The sequence below is a fragment of the Ips typographus genome, linkage group LG2 (assembly GCF_016097725.1).
Source record: "Ips typographus isolate SLU linkage group LG2, UJ_Ityp_2.0, whole genome shotgun sequence".
In the NCBI taxonomy this organism is placed as follows: domain Eukaryota; kingdom Metazoa; phylum Arthropoda; class Insecta; order Coleoptera; family Curculionidae; genus Ips; species Ips typographus.
Genome location: NC_138423.1, coordinates 10,157,629 through 10,182,784, shown reverse-complemented (window position 1 = coordinate 10,182,784; position 25,156 = coordinate 10,157,629). Strand labels below are relative to the sequence as shown.

At 33.0% G+C, this 25,156-nt stretch overlaps 2 protein-coding genes and 1 long non-coding RNA gene across 4 annotated transcripts in view; all 3 read left to right on the top strand.

The window, feature by feature from the left end:
• Positions 1 to 25,156, top strand: part of LOC145725108 (uncharacterized) — a 150,293-nt gene that overhangs the window by 75,627 nt on the left and 49,510 nt on the right. The gene's annotated exons all lie outside the window — the stretch shown is intronic.
• Positions 7,685 to 10,077, top strand: LOC145724255 (uncharacterized). The gene is made up of 3 exons (XM_081972419.1): positions 7,685 to 8,021; positions 8,160 to 8,675; positions 9,589 to 10,077. Exons 1-3 carry the CDS (start codon positions 7,707 to 7,709, stop codon positions 10,003 to 10,005), a joined length of 1,248 nt encoding a protein of 415 aa, XP_081828545.1. The 5' UTR covers positions 7,685 to 7,706; the 3' UTR covers positions 10,006 to 10,077.
• Positions 10,781 to 12,409, top strand: LOC145724256 (uncharacterized). 2 transcript variants are annotated; one of them, XM_081972420.1, is made up of 3 exons: positions 10,781 to 11,276; positions 11,333 to 11,848; positions 11,902 to 12,409. In XM_081972420.1, exons 1-3 carry the CDS (start codon positions 11,004 to 11,006, stop codon positions 12,328 to 12,330), a joined length of 1,218 nt encoding a protein of 405 aa, XP_081828546.1. In that variant the 5' UTR covers positions 10,781 to 11,003; the 3' UTR covers positions 12,331 to 12,409. The 2 variants fall into 2 exon arrangements, with proteins under 2 accessions (XP_081828546.1, XP_081828548.1); XM_081972422.1 differs by having other exon boundaries at positions 10,791 to 11,276; positions 11,905 to 12,409.

Sequence of the window (25,156 nt, the reverse complement as noted above, 5' to 3'; positions counted from 1 at the left end):
ATCTATAACGACTGCATTGTTGTAGAGCATATTGCTAGTACACTAATTGTTGTCCTTGCGCAGTTTTTTGACTTTTTATAACCAAACAATGTCAAACGCGATGTCAACGAAAATTAATGAACGGTTTGGAACTTGCTCATTGAGCTCCATTGAGGAATCTATAGTTGCAGCAAAACCAAAACATTTTCTTAATTCGGGAAATATTCCCCAAAATTACATTCGTGCCTTAAAAATGACCTGATAATTCTGCGTTCAAACTTGTTATCTTTGCAAACTGCATTCGGTCATTTTCATATTTTTTTTCTAAAAAAGACCTCCACCTTCGGTGTCGGGCTCTTTCGCCAAAAAAATATGAAAATAAACTCATGCAGTTATGAGATAACAAGTTTTCATGCAAAATTATCGGTAATTTTTATGCACTCGTGCAATTACCCCCGAATATTTCCCTCATGTGTTAAATGTCCCATAGGAGCAGTGCATTTTCACCAGAATGACAGCAATAATTGCATTCTAAAGTGATAATTGCATTTCGATAATTGCACTGTACGTATCTATAACGACTGCATTGTTGTAGAGCATATTGCTAGTAACTAATTGTCCTTGCGCAGTTTTTTGACTTTTTATAATCAAACAATGTCAAAAGCGATGTCAACAAAAATTAATGAACGGTTTGGAACTTGCTCATTGAGCTCGATTGAGCAATCTATAATTGCAGCAAAACCAAAACATTTTCTTTATTCGGGAAATATTCCCCAAAATTACATTCGTGCTTAAAAATGACCTGATAATTCTTCGTTCAAACTTGTTATCTTTGCAAACTCCATTCGGTCATTTTCATATTTTTTTCTAAAAAAACCCTCCACCTTCGGTGTCGGGCTCCTTCGCCAAAAAAATATGAAAATAAACTCATGCAGTTAAGAGATAACAAGTTTTCATGCAAAATTATCGGTAATTTTTATGCACTCGTGCAATTACCCCCGATAATTCCACTCATGTACAAAAAATGCCATATATACGTCATCAAAACACGGTTTGCTATCGGCTAATAAGGAAGGAAGAGAGTTTGCTAGCGGATAAAAAAATCGGATAAATTTTGCTGTTGATTTCATCGTTTCCACGGATTTTCACTACACTTCTATTGTTGCAATGTCTCACCTTGAGATTTTTGCTGGCACTGTCAATTTTGATTTTTGTTCGTATTGTTTTGGTTATGGCTCGCTTCGGATAGAGTTTTACTGCAGAAAATCAAAAGAACCAGAAAAATGTATTTCTGCCAGTACATGGCAGTAGTTATTGATTATATTCATGGAATTGTCTTATCAAATACCATTCGAGCTCAGATTTTTAACAGGATAATTTTTCCGCTTGTCTTCTCATACTTTCTTTATGGTACAAAACTCGACCTGTTTGGCAAAATCACTCGAGCTGCGCTCTCGTGATTTAGTTACAACAGGTCTCGTACAGTTACACCAAAAAGAAAGTGTTCTAAGACAAGCACAAAAACTATCCGGCTAAATCTGAGCTCTTGTGGTATTGCCCCCGACAATTCCACTCATGTACAAAAAATGCCATATATACGTCATCAAAACACGGTTTGCTATCGGCTAATAAGGAAGGAAGAAGGTTTGCTAAATAAAAAAATCGGATAAATTTTGCTGTTGATTTCATTGTTTCCACGGATTTTCACTACACTTCTATTGTTGCAATGCCTCACCTTGAGATTTTTGCTGGCACTGTCAAGTTTGATTTTTGTTCGTATTGTTTTGGTTATGGCTCGCTTCGGATAGAGTTCTACTGCAGAAAATCAAAAGAAGCAGAAAAATGTATTTCTGCCAGTACAAGTCAGTCACAGTTTTATTATATTATTGATTATATTCATGGAATTGTCTTATCAAATACCATTCGAGCTCAGATTTTGAACAGGATAATTTTTCCGCTTGTCTTCTCATACTTTCTTTATGGTACAAAACTCGACCTGTTTGGCGAAATCACTCGAGCTACGCTCTCGTGATTTAGTTACAACAGGTCTCGTGCAGTTACACCAAAAAGAAAGTGTTCTAAGACAAGCACAATAATTATCCGGCTAAATCTGAGCTCTTATGGTATTGCCCCCGATGATTTTCATTCTAGCATGTTTTACTTACAAATTATGGAAAACATGCTATCATAAAAACTATCGGTAATTTTAAAGCACTCGTATTACCTCCGAAAAAACATTTTCGTCAAACGAACGTGAAATGTGTGTTTTGCGGCCGTAAAATCCATCCATCTCCGGTGAGAATAGCAACGGCCGAAAAAAATAATGGGAAAAAGTAAACTCACATTCACTGTGTCACCGTCTACTGTTATGGTTGTTGGTTATAATTTCTCGATGTGATCATTGTGCACCATTTGCCTCTGCTTTTAATTCCAAAGGAGTGCAGGAATATTTGTCTTCCGATTTCATTTTTACGTATATGAAAGAAAACTGAAAATGTTTCAGACAGGAGTTGCATTATGAATAAATAATACCTTGGAACGGTGTAGGTTATAGGGTTCATAACAACCTGAGGGCGTTATAGGCGGGCATTATCATAACGCCCTGAAACCGTTTTTAATATTAGCAATGGCATTTTTATACTTCCATACCATTAAAAATTTGTATCTCCTATCCTAGGATGCTCTTGACTTTTTAGGTAATTAACTTTCCTTAGTTTTTACTGCATTTTCTTTTATATTTTCTAAAATTTCACTGACAGGACTATCAAAGTCACAACATTACCGGTAAAGGTATACCTTTCAATGCCAGAAACAGTAAATAATTGGTGAATTAGGTGAAACATAAAACATTGTATGTACCACAGGCTTTAGGGAGTGTATAATGTTCATCAGGCTGAAATCTATCAATCGGGTCATAGGTCATAGGGGATAAATTAGGTTGTCTCTTCATGTTGTTCATTTGTTGTTATCCTAAACTTTTAAATTTTCAATAAAAGGAGTGGAAAAAACGAAGTTATATTATCCACGATATAGACAGCCTTTTATTGACCTTATGTCTTAAATCCCTCGTCGTTTTGCTCCTCGGGATTAATCTTGATATACGGTCAATAAAAGCTTCTCTCTAAACCTTGGTTAAAAATATACTATTGATACACCAGTTCCAGAAAATATTTTGCATTTTTTTAAATTTAAACCTTACTGATAAAAAAATCTAAAATATTAGCAAAACTTAGTTCAGCTTTAGGCTCTTTGGCTTTCAAAGAACTGAAAGTACCTATTACTGCTATACTAAAAGTTTTCCTATCTTTATTAAATACTGTAGCTCAACAAATTAAATTAGATACACTTTGCCTTTTTTATAAAACTTTTCTTAATTTTAAATTTTTACTGAGTTACTGTTAGCTTTTAGGCGGTTTCTTGCTTTGAAAAGCGCTATTAAGATTTATTACTCGCGGAATTAAGCTGGATCGGTATAAAACCTGAAAATATCTGCCCGATGATTAATGAGAGAGGGACTAATTGGTACATATGATACGAAAAAATGAAATATGGCAATTTTATTTCGCTGCGAATTTGACTTTTTTATTGATTTTCGTTGTGTGAAAAACCGCTCTAATTATCTAATTAATTACTATTTTGTCTACAGGTAGTTGTTTTTTAATAGTTCTAATCAACAAAAGTTTACTGAAGTTTGTTGGGAGTAAAACATGCTGGTGATACTCTAGTTTCAGGAGTTTCTAATTAACGTTACCAACCTAATATTCCCATTAATTACACGCCAAATATTAGATATTCGATATTTTACACACCACTCCCGGCGCATATAACTTTAGTCGCGTATACACCTTGATTCGTACACAGTTTTCCCAAGAGTCGGATAGTTTTGACAAATAGTTTCCCAACTTCCTGCTTATTAAGATTAACTTGCTTGTAGGGGTGCTTGCCATCTATATTAAAATTGATGTTTCGCTCTCTTATTAGAATTAAAAGGTCGGCTCCCGAATTGATGCCGGCATCATTAACTCCATTTTTGGACTCGATTGTCTAAAATGCAAAAACCGGAACAATTTCCTGGGCGCAACGGCCAAATTTATACTTAATTTCGCCGATAAACTGAGCCATTGAAAGCAAAATGTGGTCAACAATTTCGCGCAACTGTGTCGCTAACGCTATACTCGTCGCCATCTGTTGCCACCACTTTTTCCAGCTCTAATTGAAAAATAATCCTTAATTGTTTCCATGCCATTTTACCTTAGGGAATTAGACGATGTAATAATGCTTTCAGTGACCTCGCAAGCTTAGTGCAATTGGTTGTGAACAAATTTTCAAGAGATTTAATTTTTGAGGGCATTACAATAAATTTCTAATAAATTTAACAAATCTTTAGGACGTTCTAACCATACAATGTTACGGTTAAATTTCTTCTATAGTGACTTACCTAGATTTTTTCATAGTTTAGTAGTATGAAGTAATATTTATATTGTTTTTTTCATTTGTTTACCACTGAAATTTGAGGTTATGCCTTCTTAATTTTAAATTTTTATCAGCTTTTTCTTTCTAATTTTGGATCATAGAAATTCTTCAGGTGGCATGACTGTCACGATCGTTGACAATGATGCTGACCAGTAGATTAGCTATCATGATCTTATTTACTGCAGTGCGAAACAGTTGAGCAGACCACACTCTTAAGTTCCTCAGCCATGATGTTGTCCTTTTTCCCACAATTCTCTTTCCCATTATTTTTCCTTGGATTATCAGATGTTGTAAGGCGTATTTCTCAGGGTGTCTCATAACGTGACCAAAATATTCAAGTTAATGGTTCAAATTGATCAAAGAATTTTATAAAAGTGGTGAAAAAACGCTACCTTCTCCACAATAACCCTCAAAATGAGGTGAAGGTCAAAATGCCTGACATGTTTCGAGCATATAAATGCTCATCTTCAAAGGCTTAGGTTTGGTAAACACCGCCGACTGTCTTTCTAGACGGGGAGAGACAGTAAGATCTAAGATCTAGAATAAGAATTTACATTAAGAATTTAAATTTGATTCTATTCTGATCTCTGTTCTTTCTCGGATTTTGTCCTGACTGCCTGTGTGAACCGGTGGGAGTTGTCAAGGGCTGTAGTGCGTAATTAGGGGTCACACTGATCCAGGGCGAATGTAGCCCGGTCAATTTTATTTTTTAAGTAATGTAATTTAATGTAGTGTCATGTTTTTTCGTTTTTCTCCCCTTAGTAGATTTATTAACTCTAAAATGTTTCGCATAAATTCTTAATATAAATTCAACCTGGGTCTTACTGTCTCTCCCCGTCTAGAAAGACAGTCGGCGGTGTTTACCAAACCTAAGCCTCTGAAGATGAGCATCTATATGCTCGAAACATGTCAGGTATTTTGACCTTCACCTCATTTTGAGGGTTTAATAAATATATTGTGGAGAAGGTTGCGTGTTTATTCACCACTTTTACGATTTCACCTCCACTGTGAGTAACATGGACTACCACTTCACTCCAAAGAATTTTATATTGTCTGGAGTTGTCAGTGGTGTTTTATAGACAATATCTTTCACGTATCCCCATAAAAAAAATCTGATGATGATGATGTCCAATCAGGTGACCGAGGGGGCCAACTTTGAAATCCACCTCTTCCAATCTAGCGATTTTGGAATTGTTGATTTAAAAAATGTCGAACTTTGCGATGGTAATGTGCTGGTGCCCCATCCAACTGCAGCCACATTGTTGACCTTATTTCTAATGGAATATCTTGTAGCAAAATGGAAAGTTTATTTCAAAAAAAGTCCAAAAATATTATGCCATTTAAATTTTCTTCAAAATAATAGGGACCAGTCAAATATTTGCCCATTATACCACCCCATACATTTATTGACCATCTGTGTTGGTTATGAACTATTCTCATCTTATGGGGGAATTCGAATCGCAATAATAATGAAAATTACGTCTATTGACGGATCCATTATTGTGAAATGTACACTTATCGCTAAACAGAACTAGATTTACAAAATTTTTATTTTCTGACACGTTTTCTAACACCCACATACAAAATTCAATTCGATTCACAAAATCGTTCTCAGAAAGTTCTTGATGAAATGGAATTTTATCATGGTAATTATGCTGTTTAAGAACTCTTGAAATACTTGCTCGGCTGATATTTAAATTTCTTGCAATTTGGTGTTGTCCTACATGGGGATTTTCAATGAAAAGGCTGGTGACGTCCAATTCAATGTTTTCATTTCCTGTAGCAGATATCTGGTTCATCTCTCCAAAATTTTTTCCATTGACAAAGTGTACATCCATCTTAATTTAACTACTTTTCAACTGCACTGGCATTACATGCATTACATTCTCCTGAATGTTGTTGTAAAATTTAGCATTAAATAACATGAATAAACATTATGAAGAAACTTAAAATTTAAAAAATTCTATCAAAGTGTCTTTCATAATGTAATATTAAACTAGCGTTCTTATGAAAATTGGTAAAATCCACAGCTGTCATAAGAACAATTATTATTAGTTATAAGCTAAGCTCTAATAAGCAAAACTAACATTTTCATTACTCCAGTTCTCACAATGATTATTAAGACAATACACTATTAAAAGTGTTGCACAACACTTTTCAATCAAAAAATAATTAAAAAAGCCATGTCTGATGGTTTCTCGACTGTGAGTAAATAGATTCAAATTAGGCGTTTAGTTTAAAAGCGAATTAATTATATTCTGAAATGTTCTATATTGAAAAGTAATACTACTTATTTTTAACAATATTTAAGCGCAGTACACAAAATTTTTGAAATTCTCATTAAATTTTCTATGCAGTGACATAAAAAACACTACAAAATCAGGTAAAGTCTGATCTGCCAGAAACACAGTTTGATAGGACAATCAGAGGCAAAATCGTCTGTGAAACCCACTTGGAATGAGAAAATGACTATTTTAAGCACATTTTTGAGATTCTCATTCAATTTCCTATCAAGCGACATAAAAAAAACACTACATTTATGTAGGCTTTGTACTTTTAACGTTGTTTATTGTCTAGGGTTATTTATAATATGTACATTTGGTTTGGATGTGGTTACACTGAACGGATCTTCTCGTTAACACTAACAGCAAAGAATTAATTATCAACTGGATGACAATATTGATAACTACGTCTATTTTAAAGTAATTAAAAGCCGTCTGCTTTCTTTAACTTTCGTCTTTTCTTTCGTCTTTTAACTCTTTCGAGTCTCAACCAATACTGACTCTCGCCAATCACGTTCCGCGCACCGGTTAGCAATTCATAGTGCTGTCGCGAATCTATCGATAGTTAAATGTTTGCTTTGGTCGATAAGCGTCACCACGTCATAGTTAGGAAATTTTATAAAACAACACAAACACACTAACACTAATTAACTAATCCTACATTTATTAGAAAGTTAACTAGTATTCAATTCTGAAAAGCTCTGTAAAGTAATACTATATTGTAAAGTAATACTACTTATTTTTAACAATATTTAAGTGCAACAGACAAAATTGTCCACATTGTTAAACGTTTGGAATTCTAACCATCATTACATTCAAAAGAAACAAAATTTTGGTAGAACGCCTTTGTCTTTCAAAAATGCATCACTCACATAAACAATTTAATCAATAAACAGCTCAATCATATACAGTCGAATTGAAAACAATTAAGACAATCAAGCGTCAATGATAAGTTTTGTTACAGGCAGTATTATGGAGAATGCCGACAGGGCCGCTGGTAATGACCTGAACAGTGCAAACTTTCTTTCAGACTTATTCAAGTGCGTGAGCGTTGAGGCTTTAAGAAGAGACAATATCGAGAAATACGACTTGAAAATACACGGTTCAGAAGACAAAATCGAGCAATATGGAAGCGATATCGCTTTTATCGATATAACGGCCGAAACGTTCCAATCAGAAAAATTGGAATATTATTTGGTGCTCAAATATGGTCACACTCAAAAGAACGTGCACAACATTGTTCCTGTTAGAGAAGGATTTAAACGAGAAATTGAAATTTACTCTACGGTAAGTTTTATCCATTGTTACTAAATCTGTTAAGAATAGAAAAATTAATCGAGTTTGTGTTGCCTCAAATATCCAATTGTTGCTTAATTTGTTAGTATTCCGATATATTTCAACGATGTTCTCGATTTTGTCTTACAGCTTCTACCATGTTACCAAAAATTCTTAGAGCAAAAGAAGCTTCCACATCTAACCACAATACCCGAATGTTTCCTAACTAAATTCTCAGACTGCGACGAAATCATCGTCTTAGAAAATTTAAAAAGACAAGGCTACCACACCCATAACAGAACAAAACCCATGAACATACCCCACATCAAACTGGTTCTCGAAGCATACGCTCAATGGCATGCCCTTTCCTTTGTCATGGAAGACCAAAAAAACGAGAAATATCTGGATATTAAAAACCATTTCGTATCGAATCCTTGGCAGAATTATATGCGGAATCAATTGGGCGAACTTATCGATATCGGTCAGGAAGCGTTGTACGCCATTCTGGAACAAAATGGGGAAATCGATTTGCTAAATAGGTACAAACAAAAGATCGGCAATGCGAAGGCGAGGACGGTGTTAATGGATCTGATGGAGAAGAAGGAGAACGAGGCGGTGATTTTGCATGGAGACTCTTGGAATAATAATTTTTTGTTTAAATATCAGGTAATATGTGCAAATAGTTCATAAGTATCCAAAACTCGTATACTCTCTGATCAGCGACTTCTGACTGTTGTGTCACAATCACCAGGAAAAAACGTATGTCGTTAATTAAATGTGATATTGATTGATTGTCAAAATGATTATAGTTTTAGGTTATAACATAACATAACACAGCTAAAATGACAAATAAAAATCTGGTGCCATTACTTAATTCAAGGTTAAGCACTGCAATGTAGTCTTTTTGGAATAGATCAATATTTTATTAGACATGGAACGTTCATTAGATAACGCCCAAAAAGGTCCCGAGATATTGACCTAAACAACATGCAGTGACAGTGCATTAAAGTAAAAGTTTTTTACATCGGAAAAAAGCCAATAAATCAAGCCCAATGACAGTCCAAAATATTACAGCAATTCTACAACTATTTGCTATATTCTTCTAATCAATTTTCAATATTTTGTTGAAAAAATAACTAAATTCAGTACCTTTCTCTACTAAATCCATTAGTGCTTGCTTTTTTCACTCTGCATACCGAAGAACAATAAAATAAAGAAAAAACAGTGAAGTTAGTATTATTGAGTTTAGTAGTGAATCCTACCTATTTTTCCATTACACTACAACGGTGCAATTAAATTATTAACTTTAAAATCTCTAAAAATGTTGCTTAAAGCACAAAATTTAAAGATAAAGTTGGATTATACAATTTAATTTGGTTAAACCCCATTTGACCACTAATTAAGCATGGTAAACTGATCAGAAAGTAAAAAAATTAAGTCAAAATATTTAGATTAGACACATTTTACATTAAAACAATTATTTTTTATTTTGCAATATTGATTGAAAAGAAAGTAGTACGCCCTTCGCTTTATTATGGCTCTCATAAAAAGATCGTTTAATACTATTTTTAAATTTCAGAACCCTCTTAAAAAAACATACTGCACCAACGTAGCCCTTCTAGACTTTCAAATGTCATCCCTCAGAAGTCCAGTACTAGACTTGAGCCAATTGATTTACTCGGTAGCGTCCGAGAAACAGCTACGTCACTGCAAACAACTAATCGACCATTACTACTCCGCCTTATCCAAAAATATTAAAGAATTAGGCAGCTGTCCCGAGAAGCTGTTTTCGTTCCAGACCCTAAGAAATCATTGGTGCAAGTACAGTGCATATGGTGCAATTTTAAGCCCTTTTATCGCGATGTATTGCTTCATCGATAAAGAAAACACTGCCGATTTTGGGGTGTGCCAAACTTTGAAAAACGCCACCAACAAGCCGGAATATATGAGGAGGGTCGTTGCGGTTGCAAGGCATTTTGTTGAATTTGAGCTATAAATTTGTATTAAAGAAATTTAGTTAAGATGTGAGTAGAATTAGAATAATGTAATTAAAATATCTCCAAATGCATCAAATGTTGTATTTTTTAATTCAAATAATAATAAAATATTTACTTTGAACGTCAGCATTCGTAAGCCAAATTGTCTAGTGATATAAATCTTTTGTTGTCGCAGATTAATTGTTTGCAAGGCTTTTTATTACTATTTATTTTCTAGTTGTTTCTTTTTATCATCTATTGTAATAACCTAACCTAACTTACTGTTTACACAAATATTGTAATGTATGGAAGACGTCAAAAAATATAGTATTCAAACGTGCCAACAGAAAGAGCATTCGGGGAAAACAAGCATTATACTAATCTACCTTAACCTATTAAACATTTTATTACCTACGCAACTAAACATGGTTTGTTGTTAATTTATCTACTCATAAATGGACAATACAAGGTGGATCAAACTGAAAATGTTTTTCGTTTAATTTTGGATAATTACACACATTTAAATTTGTCTAAAGGTATCATCAAATAGTTCTAATAATGTTGTAATTTCAAATTTGCATCAGGTTTGGTTAGAGACAATACTATCTAGTTAAACAGTTAAACACAATCTCTTAGTTAGTTTTACCAACCTTGTATTGAGTAGAATCCAAATATGCAGTTAACCTTCAACTTAGATAAAGTTAACTGCATCGAAAAATAAATATTATGCAGTCAAATAAGCCTATTAGAGTGTAAAGTGAATGCACGTCAGCAATGGCAGTAAAATTGTTTATTTGTTCATGTGAACGGTATTAATTGGCATATAAAAAGGATTTACATATCGTTGTTTGACACTTTGATAGCACTCTGCTATACGTATCTAACTAGAAACATTGCATATTATAGATTATAAAAACAGTCTTATCCGTCAAGTGATACTATACTATAAAAGTGGAATATAAGATTAATTCAAACTATATGCAGTTTTGGTTAGTTACCAATAACATCCAATAGAAAAATGGCTATGGTACAAGGTTTGCTTTCGCAAGTGCAGAAAGAAGTTTTCCGTAAAAAATCATGTGGTGAAGTTCAAGTGAAACTGTTGAATGATGTTGGTGAAAATCACTATGGTAGTGATCTCTTGTTTGTTGAGGCTACCAGTAAAGACGGCGAAGGAACAGTGCAAAAACTTGATATTATTGTCAAGTATGCGCACTTAATGGATGAGGCTATCCGAGAGAAACTACCAATAGGCAGTGCTTTTCAGACTGAAATATTAATATACGACAAGGTAAGGGTTCAGCATAATCAAAGTGAATGTGTTGCTTACTTAAGAACTCATTGTAGGTTATACCTCGATTTCACAAATTGCAACAAGAACAATTTTGCCCACTGTTTAAGTCAGTTCCACAATGCTACTTCACCCAGCTATCCAATCCTACAGAAACAATAATTTTGGAAAACTTAAAACCCCAAGGATACTTGGTACATAGCAAAAAAGAACCGATGAACCTAAATCACCTGAAACTAGTACTTGGAACTTATGCAGAATGGCATGCCTTGTCTTTTGCTCTAAAAGACCATCACCCTCAAGATTATCATCAGCTAACAAAGAATATTAAGGAGCCGCCTCTTAAAAGTTTTATTCTAACTGCGTTTGGGCAGCTTATAGACCAAACTCTCAATTCTTTATATATAACTTTGAAAAACAAAGGAGAGTTAGAGTTGCTACAAAAGTACAAAAGTATTTTAGGTTGTTTAAACGGCTCTACCATTCTGGTAAATTTAATGAACGAATATGAGGACACTTCAGTAATTATACATGGTGATTGTCGGTACAACAACTTTTTGTTTAAATATGAGGTAAGTTTTCCACATTTTTTTATGTTGCAGATTAACTTAGTTTGTAAACAAAGCAGGGCACGGAACATCAACCAACCAAAGTGGCGATGATAGACTTCCAACATTCGACCACCATGAGTCCAGCCATTGATCTTTCCCATTTCCTCTATGCTGTTACCGCAGAATCAGAACTCAAACATTTAAAAGAACTGTTACTATTTTATCACCAGAAATTAAGTGAAAACTTGCGAAAACTAGACACTGACCCGTCTAAAATATTTCCTTTGCAAACTTTGAGAGATCACTGGAAAAAGTATGCAATTCACGGGGCAGTATTAAGCCCAACTATACTATTGTTCAACTTTCTGGATGATAGTATTCAGATTGATATGACCGATGAAGATAACGTTAAAAAATCTCTACCATTGATAATGGCTAAAGAAGACTATTACAATAGAGTTTTGAGTGTAGTAAAGAATTTTGTTGATTTTGTTATTTGGTAATAATTTGAAAATTTTATTGTTATAGTTTCTCAGGGAGATGACTTAATTTTAAGGTGTGATTAAATAATGTTTTTTATTATAGCTATTTATGTAACCAGTTACGAAAAGATCGATTTTGTGTAACGAATGAATTTTTTTAGGGCGAGCGCAGCGAGGTCCTACAATTTGAATGAGTTACACAATAAGACATTTTTGAAACGTGTTGCATACATAATTTTTTCTAATTTTGACCAAAAAGCGGTAGAAACCATCTTTTAAAGTGATTTAACACAAATATTCACTTTCATAGCACCTTGTAGCTGGTAATCGTCTACTGGATGTTGTGAATACATCCACCTCCAGTGGCGTATTCCCAGACAAATGGAAGGAATCGATAGTCACTCCAGTACCAAAAATCCAAGATACAAAAATGTATAATGAATTTAGGCCGATTAATACAGTCGAAAATTATGAAAAGGTGCTAGAACTCGCAGTAAAAAAGCAGTTTCAAAAGTATTGTGAGGAAAACGACATATTGGTTCCAAAACAAACTGGTTTCCGGGCGCAGCACTCCTGTGAAACGGTAATTTTAAAAATTTGTGATGTTTTTAATCGAGAATTAGATAGGGGCAACATGGTTTTGGCGGTATTTTTAGACTTTAAGAGGGCTTTCGAGACGATTGACAGAAATATGCTGTTACAAAAACTAAGAAAAATTGGAATTAAAGATGTGGCCTTAAAATGGTTCGAATCGTATCTACATAATAGACGACAGAGAGTCAAATATAATAATCGGGTGTCTGAGTCATTGTCTGTGCAGCATGGGGTACCGCAGGGTACTGTTTTGGGCCCCATGTTGTTTTTATTGTACATTAATGATATTGTTGAAAGTGTGAAGAGGTGCAGCATCGAACTGTTTGCTGACGACACAATGATTTATTTGGCAGGAAACGATATATTAACCATGCAACAATTAGTAAATACTGATTTAAAAAACATCTTTGAATGGCTTTGTTTGAATAAGCTGTGCATAAATGTCGTAAAATCAAAATTTTGTTTATTTGGTAGAAAATATCGCCTAAACGAAATTAATATCCAAGACCTAAATATAATTATCGACAGCAATCAAGTTATTTACGAAGATCAGATTAAATACTTAGGAGTTATTTTGGACTCAAACTTAAATTTCTTAAAGCATGCTGATTACAAAACTAGGAAGTTTGCAAAAAAAGTTAGTTTTATTGCAAGAATTGGAAAACAACTGTCCATGGAAACCAGGTTCATATTGTATAACAGCATAGCTCCTCCCCACCTAGTTTTTAAAAATTTTAAAAATGTACATAGTTATAATACTCGTCAATGTCTCGATTTTATATTGCCTGATAAATGCAACACCGATCAAATGCTTAACACTGTTTTAAAATGAGGATTGTATGATTTTAATTTGTTGCCCCTGAATATTAAGAAATGTGAAACCCTAGATGCTTTTAAACAACTTGTCAGAGCACACATAGTCAGTAAGTTTTAATCGAATGTGTATACATATTTATAATTTATTTTGAAAATTTTTTTTATACAGGGTGTCCGGAATTTGTATATAGCAAGCGCTAAATAAAGTACATTATTGTATAAACAGTGACAACGACATGTTATGATGGATGTCGCCCATATGTTTCTACGGAAATGCATAAAAACAGGGAGTGATGAAATGAACTTTTCATAACTAGTTACATAAAGTGATAATTTATGTAACTAGTTACATAAAGTAAAACGTTTCGTCACTCTAATCAGTTTTGAAAAGTGTCACTTTATATGCCAAAATTAGAAAAAATATATTATACAATTCGTATCTCAAAAACTTTGTAAATAAGTTAACACATTCTACCATAATAAGCACATATAATTAATTTATTTTTTTCTCTATAAAGTTAAGGAAAAGTCAGTTAGTTAGGTCAGAAAACTTCGATTATTTCGATCCCAGTTTTTTTCTTCAAATACAAATCAGTTTTGAATTCCCAACTCAATTTACCTCAAAAGAGCAATCTTTTATTTTTTTATGAACGCACCATTTCTATTTGGTTATCAATCAACTTTGGGACATCAAAGTCAGAAAACAAACAGTTCTCGTCTTAACTTTAGTTTTTTAAATCTGTGATTATAGAGACACTAAACTTAGTAACTGAAAAACAAAAATACCAAAAATGTGTTAAATTCGGTGTACATCATTTTGAGGAACTGTTATAATTCTTCATTTGAATTTTTTTGTTTTGTAAATTTTTTAATTTTGTACTGTAACATGAAGATATGTTATAAATGTTTTTATTATTTTTGTTTTTTTATTATTGGTTTGATATGTTGGCCTCTAGAATCGTTTTGGAAATGCCAAAAGCCTCTAAATTATATTGAAAATCTCTCAAAATTAATAAAAAGTACTGTTACATGATTAGTAGTGCATTCGTTTAACTACCAATTGCAACCCGTACAAATCATGGATCAAATCAACAACACTATTTATTAGCTGATTTTAATTTGATTAATTATCTGACGATAAATTATTATAGCAAACGAGTATTATTTTTTAATTAATTAGTGTATCAAATTTTACTCAGCAGTTTACCCGTAGGTTTTTGCCAACAATTATATTATTGGGATTTTAAGAGCCAGTTGTGCAGGTGATAGTTAATCGTCAATCTGAACGTTACCTCTAAAATTTTAATGTTGATTTTACCATTTGTATGTCATTACGGCCCATTTTTGTTTGTTATCACCTACAATACTTATGACGAATCAGTCATATGTCTGAAGCCTATTTCGACTATTGACTTAGATGTTATGAAGGTAAACTTAATTTCACTAATTATAGAGCAAATAAAATCAACGAAACTTTCCAAACAAAGAATGTATTATCTGTTTGGATGCGTTCGCCAATTGGAGCGACCACAATGCAATACGGTACACAATAGAGTCCTTTTTTTTCAGGACCGTCGGATTCTTAATTAAAGTGAAATTTTCAATTATATTTCACTCTTAATAATGGCGTCGCGGTTTTTGAGCTGGCTGCAACTAATTTTAATTGCGTCTACAATTAAATTTGCCAATAAGGACTTGCGCTCGGTAAGACGAATTATTTTTATAGCGCGGGTCCATTCAAATCGCGTTAATATAGTTTAAAATACCTTCGGGGGGTTAATTAGGCATGGTCGTTTTTTTGCCACTTCTTTTAATAAGAAAGCACTTAACTATTATAAGTTCTTGTTTAATATTTTTTAACCGGGAGAAGTAGTGGTGAAACAATAAGGTTCCAGGTAAATATTAGCAAATACTGACGATGAGAATACATAGGTTTTAATAAATACATTTTTACAACTAAAATTTACTAAAGAATTACACGAGGGTGTTTTGTTTAATTAGCAACAGCCCAAACAATTCTGGTAATTGTACCGTAAAATATTAAAACTAGAGAAAATCTAATAATTTAAATAATTTACACTGAAACAATTTGAAACGTTTATTATTCTATTTGCTTTCGTTACCAAACACGGAACCATTAATAATTATTTCTACGTGTAAATTTAATTTCCTATTCGCTTCATTGCACATAAAATTTGTAGAAACTCGGTGCATTAAATCAAATCCACTTAAAATGCAATATACTGGCTTTTGCCTTGTAAAGAGTTTTAATTTGGCATCAATCTCACTTAATTTTACTCCTCTAATTGAGGAGAAATATTAACGAGACATCTAGCGCAGCTTTTGGATAAACATATTGTAATATTAAGCTGAGACAAATAAGCTCCCCCAGGCCTTTAAATTAGTTCTGACAAATAACCGGCACATTATCCTGGTAAGTTTGGTACCTTACTACGCTTCGAAAACGAATGTTTTTGCTAGCTAAAGTTTGCCAACAATATTAGTTTTTGTTTTCTCAGATATGATCATAACAGTTTACAACAACACAGTTTGAATGATTTAAGATCAATAAAACTACTTTACGTTCAAAAAGTGGAATTTATTAGTAATATAAAAAAGAAGATTACTTAATGTGGAGACCTGCGAAGGGGACGCAAGAGGTCGAACCAGATAAGGTGCGCGACGGGGTAGCGGAAAAGGGAAAACGTTGTTAGTTAGATAGTAGTAGTTTTGCTGTTGAGTTCGATGTGAAGAAAGTCAAAGCTTTGTTGAAAGTTAATAAATTTATATTGTTCTACAACGAGTGTTTTTGTGTTGTTGTGCAGTACCACAAATTGGCGACGATGATGGGATCGAACCATAAGGTAGGGTGGATTTCATCAATCCATAATCAAAAAGGTATTGTTCAAATAATTATTTGCGATGTTAAAAGACATCGAGGAGGGCTGAGAGCACCAAAAAACTTGACAATCTACACAGTCCCAGAGCGATTTAATTTGCAAGTAAATGTTTATCAGATGTAGAACGACGGTACTCACAGACTGAAAAAGCTGGCTTAGAGTTTGAGTTAGTAACCGATCATAAGCCATTGGAAATGATATTTAAACCAACATCCAAACCTCCTGCTCGTATAGAACGATGGTTGTTAAGATTGCAAGCATTTAGATTTAAAGTGGTTTATAATCCGGGGAAGTCTAATATTGCAAACTCTTTTTCTAGACTGTTCAAATTGCAGGAAGAAAAGTCATTTGACTACGAAGGAGAACTTCATATGTTCAATCAGAAATTTTGTCAAAAAGTAAAACAGACATCTTGATAGCAGAAACTGTAAATAAAATAAATAGCGGATTATGTTAATAAATAGCGGAGTATTTCAAAACCGAGCTAAGTACGATAGGACCAATACTTTTGAGAGGGAGAAAAATTGAGTGAGGTGAGTGATTGAGTGATCCCACAATCTTTGACCAAACGCATTTTAGATTTGGCTCATGAAGGACATCCGGGAGAAACGGTGATGAAAAGACGCCTTCGGGCAAAAGTATGGTGGCCACTGATAGACAAACATACTGAACAATATGTCAAAACATGTCGGGATTGCTTATTAGTTTCTCAACCCAATAGACCTCCACCGATGGCACCTCATCAATTTCCAGAGGGATCAGGGCAATGCTTAGCCATAGACCTAATGGGACCTTTACCAAACAAAGAAATGGTTCTAGTACTAATCAATTATTACTCTAGATACCAGGAAATACAATTTCTAAAATCTACAACTTTATCAGTAATTATAGATCACTTATCTGGAATATCTGTACGGCTAGGGTATCCAAAAAGTATAAGAGCAGATAATGGAAGACAGTTTGTAAGTAGCGAATTTAAACAGTATTGTAACAACCATGGAATTGAACTTATTCAAACTCTCCCATATTGGCCTCAAGCAAATGGAGAGGTCGAAAATGCTAATAAATCGATTCTTAAAAGATTGCAAATCGCCTACACAAATAATAAAGATTATCACAAAGAAATCCAAAAATATATATTAATGTACAATGTAACACCACATGGTACAACGGGTAAATCGCCATCTCAACTTTTATTTGGCAGAAACATAAGAGATAAAATCCCATCCATTGACGATTTAATTAACACAGATGTGGATGAAGAAGCCAAAGATAATGATATAATGAATAAAAAGAAAAGAAAGGAGAAGGAAGATGTAGCCCGGAGGGCAAAATTGTGCGACATTCAGCCTGGTGATAAAGTTGTTGCTCTTAATATAACAACCTCAAACAAATTGGAAAGTAGATTTTTAAACGAAGAATTTGAGGTATTAGAGAGGAAAGGAAACGAGGTTACAATAGGAAGTAATGGAAAAACATTCAAACGACACATATCTCATGTAAAGAAAATCCCAATAAAGCCTAATTACCCAAATGTCCCACCAACAACTCCAGCTTCCGCTGATCTACAGAAGGATGCTATCATAGACGAAGCCACAACAAGCGACCACATGACTACTCACAAAGACGAAGAGTCCCAGTTTCCAACACCACAAGTAGAACCACTTAGACTGGAAAAAAAGGAGGGAATGTGGAGACCTGCGAAGGGGACGCAAGAGGTCGAACCAGATGAGGTGCGCGAGGGGGTAGCGGAAAAGGGAAAACGTTGTTAGTTAGATAGTAGTAGTTTTACTGTTCGATGTGAAGAAAGTCAAAGCTTTGTTGAAAGATAATAAATTTATATTGTTCTACTACGAGTGTTTTTGTGTTGTTGTGCGGTACCACACTTGACTACTTGCAATTGGCCTGCACATGCTTAGTCAGCAGCTTTATCACAGACTTGATATTAAGTTAATAATATGAGAGCAAGCCAACTGTAAATTAGTAAGATAACAGCCGCACGTAACTTTATTCACTGAAAAATTGACCAAAACATGGCTTAATTTGGTGTTTTTTAAAACCTAAGATTAAACTATTTAAACTTGCACTTAACATTATAATAAAATAAAATTTGGTAGAAAATTAATTTTCTAGAATGATGATCTTTTAATTGGAAATATAAACGAGCAATTTAAGTTAAGTTAAAGATAATAGTGACAAATATTTTCTTGTGATTAACTTAAATAGTGCAGCAATGCTTGTATAATAAACAGTTTTTGCTCAAATAACACTTGCTTTAATAACACAGAGGATAACATAGAGACATAAATTTTACAATGTATATGCTTTTCTAGTAATAGAAAAAATGCCCACAAAGCCCTAGAAAGTTCACTTTTTTCAATAGGCCCATTACATTAAACATTTATACATTGGCTTGTAAAAGCCATGTTTGAGTTTAAACCCCGAATGAACGAGCAGAGCAAATATATCAAACCCCCATTTGCACTGTCATATTTTAAGCCAAGTTTAAGTTAAGGGTGGTTCACACATCAGGGCAATGGAAACCAGGTAACAAGGGCGATGGAATCCAGCCATGATAGGTGACGTTTGCTGGTTTTTAAAAAGAAAAAGAGCTCACTCCACATAAAAAGAACAAAACTAAAAACTATTTAGTGCGTTTCAAATATATTTTTTTACTTTTCGCTTTGTTATCAGGTTATATCAAATCACTGGTAGGCCAGGCATTAGCCTACCTAGATGCACACCCATAGAAAGAAAGAAGAAGAAGAAGAAGAAGTAAATCGTAGGCCCTGATTAATCAAAAATAAACGTCGCAAAACGTTGGCTTTACTGTGAAGTTTGATTTCAAGACATTGATGATCAAACTCCCAAAACTTAACATCAACCGTTCAACAGAGGATCGTAAACCACTTAACTTTAAAAACCGAATCTTTGGAACTGAAATTTAATATTATCACGTTGTAGAGGAGGAAAAGTGGAAATGGTAAAGTGTCTTTTGTATTCAGTTATTTTATCAAATAAATTAGTAAAAACCATAAAAACTAATTTCGGTTTTTCTCGGATATCTCCGGAAGAACTAAGATTTTTTAAATTTCTAAAGCGGCATTTTAATTGACTTAATTTCTCAAATTTGCCCCGATTTAAACTTTCTTATACCTCTTCATAGATAACAGATAACATGTTTTTTGTGTAACATTTTGACTGATTTGTAAAGTCAGAAACAAGGGATCTCAATTTGGCCTTTTAGACCAACGTAGAGTAAATAAAATTCATTAAAGCTATCTTTATAACACGCAATGTCTGCCGTCCTAATCCGTTCCGTTGTCAGGATTACTAATGCGTCTAATAAAACAAAACAGCATTGCCCCCCTGAGGGCCGTTTTAAAAGCGCGAAACATAAAATTTTAATCAGGAATAGCTGTTTGTCACTCATTCTTATCGCATTAAAACGTTTTAGCTGTTAATCTAACGCTAAACTTGATTGACAACGGTTTAGGGAATGCTTTTTACGTATTTAGTGGACGGACTAATAAAACCAAACATTCACATATAACCTTATAGATTTGTGTTGCTCGCAGCTATGTGATTTCTTCTTCATAATACACACGGACAAACGGATAACCAAACATAACATTTCTAGCTATTGTGCTTACAATATTCGTAATGTTTAGACATATCCAGCACATAATGAACGCAAGATGAATTATTTACCTAGTAGTACGGAAAAAAATTCAAATGGAGAAAGCCTTTCTGTTTACTGCTAAACAAGGAAAAGTCGTTAAGGATAATTATGAATGGTGGTTGTTCATAATTTATGTCCGTATGACATACTGTTTGTTTTAATGCTACAAAAACTGTAATTCTCTACTACTGTTTTTTTTTATAAAAAGACCGGAGCGTTATGCCCGGTTTATAACTCTAAATGAACAACAAAATTTACATTTTCAAGTCAAATTATATTTCTTAAAGTTAAAGCTACACGTTTGTATAGGTATGACATGCTATACTTAAAATTTACACTAAACTAAAATGAATTTTAACTGAAAAGTTGACCAACTTATAACTTAGGGTGAAATTAGGGCTAATTTGTGAACCTTTCGTCACTTTTCATTTTGATAAAATGTGAAACTTTGTTTTTTCTTCATTCCCTGTTTATCGGTCTTACTCCATATTTCCTATTTCTTTTCCAAATCGTTTTGTCGACAGCCCAAGAAAACTTTATCCATTGTTTATTATTTTTAATTTTACAAATGATGGACCGCATTCATATGAACAAATCGATCAGCAATCGAAAAATCGCATTTTGAATCAGATGAGGAAAATGACGTTTAAGTTGACGCTTTTTCGTTCAGTAATCGATTTATTTCAGTGCATTTATAAAGGAAATTGTCTAGCGAATGCTAATCGAAGTGTTCTTAAGAATGCGGTCATTATTTTATAACTAATCTTTTTAGTCTCAAAAATCATGAATCTTTCATACCCTTTAGGTTAGAATATGTCTAAAATAAATCAGAGTCAAAAACACATCTATGTCATTTACTTTAGTAAATCTTGAACACATACCACATTAATTTTCATTTAGTATAAACGACATTAATTTTCATTTAATTTTACATGTAATTTAAATTAATTTATTTTTTTTATTTGGAGGTATAAACCGGGCATTACAACTTTGTAAAAATCAATGAAAGACATTTTTAAGTGTTATGTCAATTTTACTTTACCATATTTGACGAACACATACTCAAGACAAATCCACCCCTAATCCGACTTTGTTATGAAACCATAAATATTCCCCGGAGACTGCAGGCCCTGGAAGACAATGGGACTTTCGCCCTGGAAAATTCGGGCCCCTTACAAACCGCCGAACAAAGTTATTTGCAACGCGGTGAGAAATTCCGGCCTTAATTTACTGTTTTCACGGTTCTACTTCGGTAGGCATCAAGTATTCTGATAGTCGAGTTATCGTTGTAACTCGCCGTCTTGCTGCCGTTAAATTTCGGTTTATTAAAAGGGATAAATCTCTTACCTTTAGTCGCATTAGTTCACCGCCACTAACTTTGAATTGCATCTTCCGGATTCTTTCTTTTCAAGGAATCGTTTCTAGTTTAAAGGCGATAGTTTTGCGAAATGTGCAAAGCAAGAAGTTTGTTTTTTTTAATTTGTAAAGTAGATAAAAAATGTGGAAAATTGAACTTAGTATACTAAAAAGGCAAAAAAGATAGGTAGGTACTCATATTGGTATCGGGCTCTAAATGATTATCTTCAAATAGCTTTGCTAACCTGTATTTGAATAACGGGTTTCTAACTAATGGTCGTTTGAAAAAAACAATTAGTTATATATGTATTATCAGTAAAAACTGACAATTGGTTTAAAAATAATCAAAATATACATCTAAATCAGAGAAATCATTCAAAACTGACTCGAAATTTGACTCAAAACTTGAAAATTTATGAATATTTACTAGAAAACCAAATTTTTCCCTCAAAATAATCAGTACTGTCTTAGAACCTTTAAGTTGATTTGAAAATCATTAAAATTAAGAAATTACTTAAGAATCTTGAAAACTTACTAGAAAACGCAGTCTAGTCGTTGACGTTAATAGTATACAGAGTGCCACAAATGTGTGTTTAAGTATGGGGATCTTGAAAACGGAAATAGAGGAAAAGTTGCAGAATTTGGAGTTTAATCTTATGGCGTTTTAATATTTAAAAAAACCGAGTGCTTCAACTGTATTTAATGTTTTGTTTTATAAACATAATTTGAAAATTAAATTATAGTAGATGTAAGAGTGAAAAACAAAAATTAGACACTACTGTACCTTGTACTGTAAAATAAATATTATATAAGAGTGAAAAGTATGGTTTTTTTAATCAAAAATGTTAATAATTTTTGCCCGCAGTACATCAAAATTTTTTCCTACAAATGCATCTTGACTTGATGTTGTTAACAATTAATCTCAAAATCACGAAAATTGACTTAATTACTGAGAACTGACTTGAAAATTGACTGGAAAAGTCAATCAAATTAATGAAAATTGACTTGAAAAGCAAATTTTTAAGTAAAAATGTATAACGAGTTGCAAACTGAAAATTGACTTGATGACAATGCATCTTGACTTGATGTTGTTAAAAATTTAATCTTAAAATCACGAAAATTAACTTAATGACTGAGAACTGACTTAAAAATTGACACCTTATTTGAAAATTTTGAGTTGACTGGAAAAGTCAATCAAATTCATGAAAATTGACTTGAAAAGCTAATTTTTAAGTAAAAATGTATAACGAGTTGCAAACTGAAAATTGACTTGATGACAATGCATCTTGACTTGATGTTGTTAAAAATTTAATCTTAAAATCACGAAAATTAACTTAATTACTGAGAATTATTTCAAAAAAAATTAAATTTTTATTGTTATTTCTGAATTAAAAGTAAAAAATACGGTTTCTTATATCAAAAACGCCAATTATTTTTGTCCTTAATACATACAACATGTTTCCTACAAATACATCATAATTTGATGTTTGTAGAGAAATATTGTTATTTTTATTATTTTATTACTAATAGTAATAAGCATGTATTTTAAAGATAACAAGGGTTTATTTTTTGTTACTGCAGCCAAAATAGAAACTACAAATTCTACTTAAAATTTAACATTTCATCTTAAAATTATTTATAAAATGCTATTTGAAAATAAAGTTTTGACATCAAAACCACGTGTACTCTGAACTCTCTTAGAAACTTAAAATTGACTTCAAAATCATGAAAATTGACTTAATAATTGAAAAATTACTTAAAATTCTACTTGAAAATTGTCAATTGATTTGAAAGTAAAAAAAATGGACAAAAAAGCTTATTTTGACCTTAAAATCATGTATAATGAGATGCACGTTGAAGTTCAAGAAAAGTACATTTTTGAATAAAACGCGAACAGTTAGCTATAAGAGACCTTAATAACTTTCGATAGATAATTAAATTTTGCATTTTATTCTCTACTGTAACCATAAAATAGGGGTTTTCTATTTGATTTTGCGGAGTTATTACTGTTTAAGTTACAATAAAAATAAAAAAAATAATTGGGTAATGTTGGGACATCCTGTATAAACTAGATAAATCATATAACTTGAGGTTTTATAAGTACCCAAGCCAATTTTGGTAAAAGAGTTTTAAAGACTTAAAATTTGTTCTGCATTTTTACAAAGTAACAAATATCTGCAAAACTGTAAAGTTTAAACAAATGAAATTTTTTACTTTCAACACAGATACGGAAAATAAAGTAAAATACTAGATAATCGATTTGAAAAATGAGAACTTTTGTACTTTTTTGAGACAACCTGTACAAATTAAAAATAATTTTAATAGACACTTTCAGCAGCCTTATATTCATCTGAAACTCAAATATGTTTTAATACTAAATGGTTTAGTCACAATCGTTCGTGTCAAATAACTTGAATAACCTTGTATAGGGTGGTGAAGCTTAGAACCAAAATCGGACTTTTTGTGTTACATAAATACCTTTTTCATTCAATGACAAACATTCAGATTTTTTATATTTCTCATTACCAGTTGTACCAGTATTGAAAAGAAAGTAATTTAGTAAAAACAGCTTTATTAAAAATAAATCTGCACACGTGTGGTGAAACAAAAACAATTTCCGGCCTACGCAAGCAGCCCAATCTTCCATACATTGTTCTTGACAAATTCTGCCAGTTTTAGTGGAAATCCGTGCCGCAATATGGGCCGGGAGAACATTTAAGCACGCTGCAGCAAGACGGGGCACCGATAATCCACGGCTCGGCCGTTAACCGTTTAATAACGCGCATGAATTAAAATTCCTTCTCGTTGCAGCCATTAAAGTTGTTTAATAGTTTTGCTCAGCGAATTCAAAGTGGTCTCTTTATTTTGAAATTGTTTGGAAATAATAGAGCTGGCATGTGGCCGAAATTATATGTTGATTAGGGTTGGACCAATTTTTAGTAAGCCTTTTACTTTATCTAAAAATGTAACTAAAAGAAGTCTTTAATATAACAGAATCGACACTCTCTTTCAATGTAAGAGTCTTAGTAGGCACATACTGTAAATTCATTTAAAAACATCTTTCAAAAACGTTTACAGTTCCATAAGATTAACATCTTATCCTTCAAGTGCCATCTCCTCTCAGAATGTTGGCTTTCAAATGCCTATTCTCTTTTTTTTTCTATTCTCATTAGATGCTGCAGCTCTAAACGACTCACTAGATCTACAGGTATACCATTTTATCAGGTAACCAGGAAATCATTTTTTTCCTCTGCTTCTTTTTACCTGCATGATATTCTGCAACATTACATATTTCTCCGCCCTTATCACTTGGCCCAGATATTACAGCGTCCTTATTGTGATTTTGTTCAATGTTTCCTATTCTTCTCTCATTCTTTCCAGTAATTCCTCATTTGTAACCATTTTTACTCAACTTATTCTTAACATCCCTCTATATGACCACATCTCAAATGCTTTCAGTCGATTACTTATAGTTTTCTAACGGCCAGGACTTTATCCC

Coding starts and splice junctions, on each gene's coding strand:
- LOC145724255 (XM_081972419.1), top strand. CDS start 7,707: ATGGAGAATGCCGACAGGGCCGCTGGTAATGACCTGAACAGTGCAAAC. Junction 8,022..8,159: donor AAATTGAAATTTACTCTACG/GTAAGTTTTATC, acceptor TTTGTCTTACAG/CTTCTACCATGTTACCAAAA. Junction 8,676..9,588: donor ATTTTTTGTTTAAATATCAG/GTAATATGTGCA, acceptor TTTAAATTTCAG/AACCCTCTTAAAAAAACATA.
- LOC145724256 (XM_081972420.1), top strand. CDS start 11,004: ATGGCTATGGTACAAGGTTTGCTTTCGCAAGTGCAGAAAGAAGTTTTC. Junction 11,277..11,332: donor AAATATTAATATACGACAAG/GTAAGGGTTCAG, acceptor AACTCATTGTAG/GTTATACCTCGATTTCACAA. Junction 11,849..11,901: donor ACTTTTTGTTTAAATATGAG/GTAAGTTTTCCA, acceptor TTGTAAACAAAG/CAGGGCACGGAACATCAACC.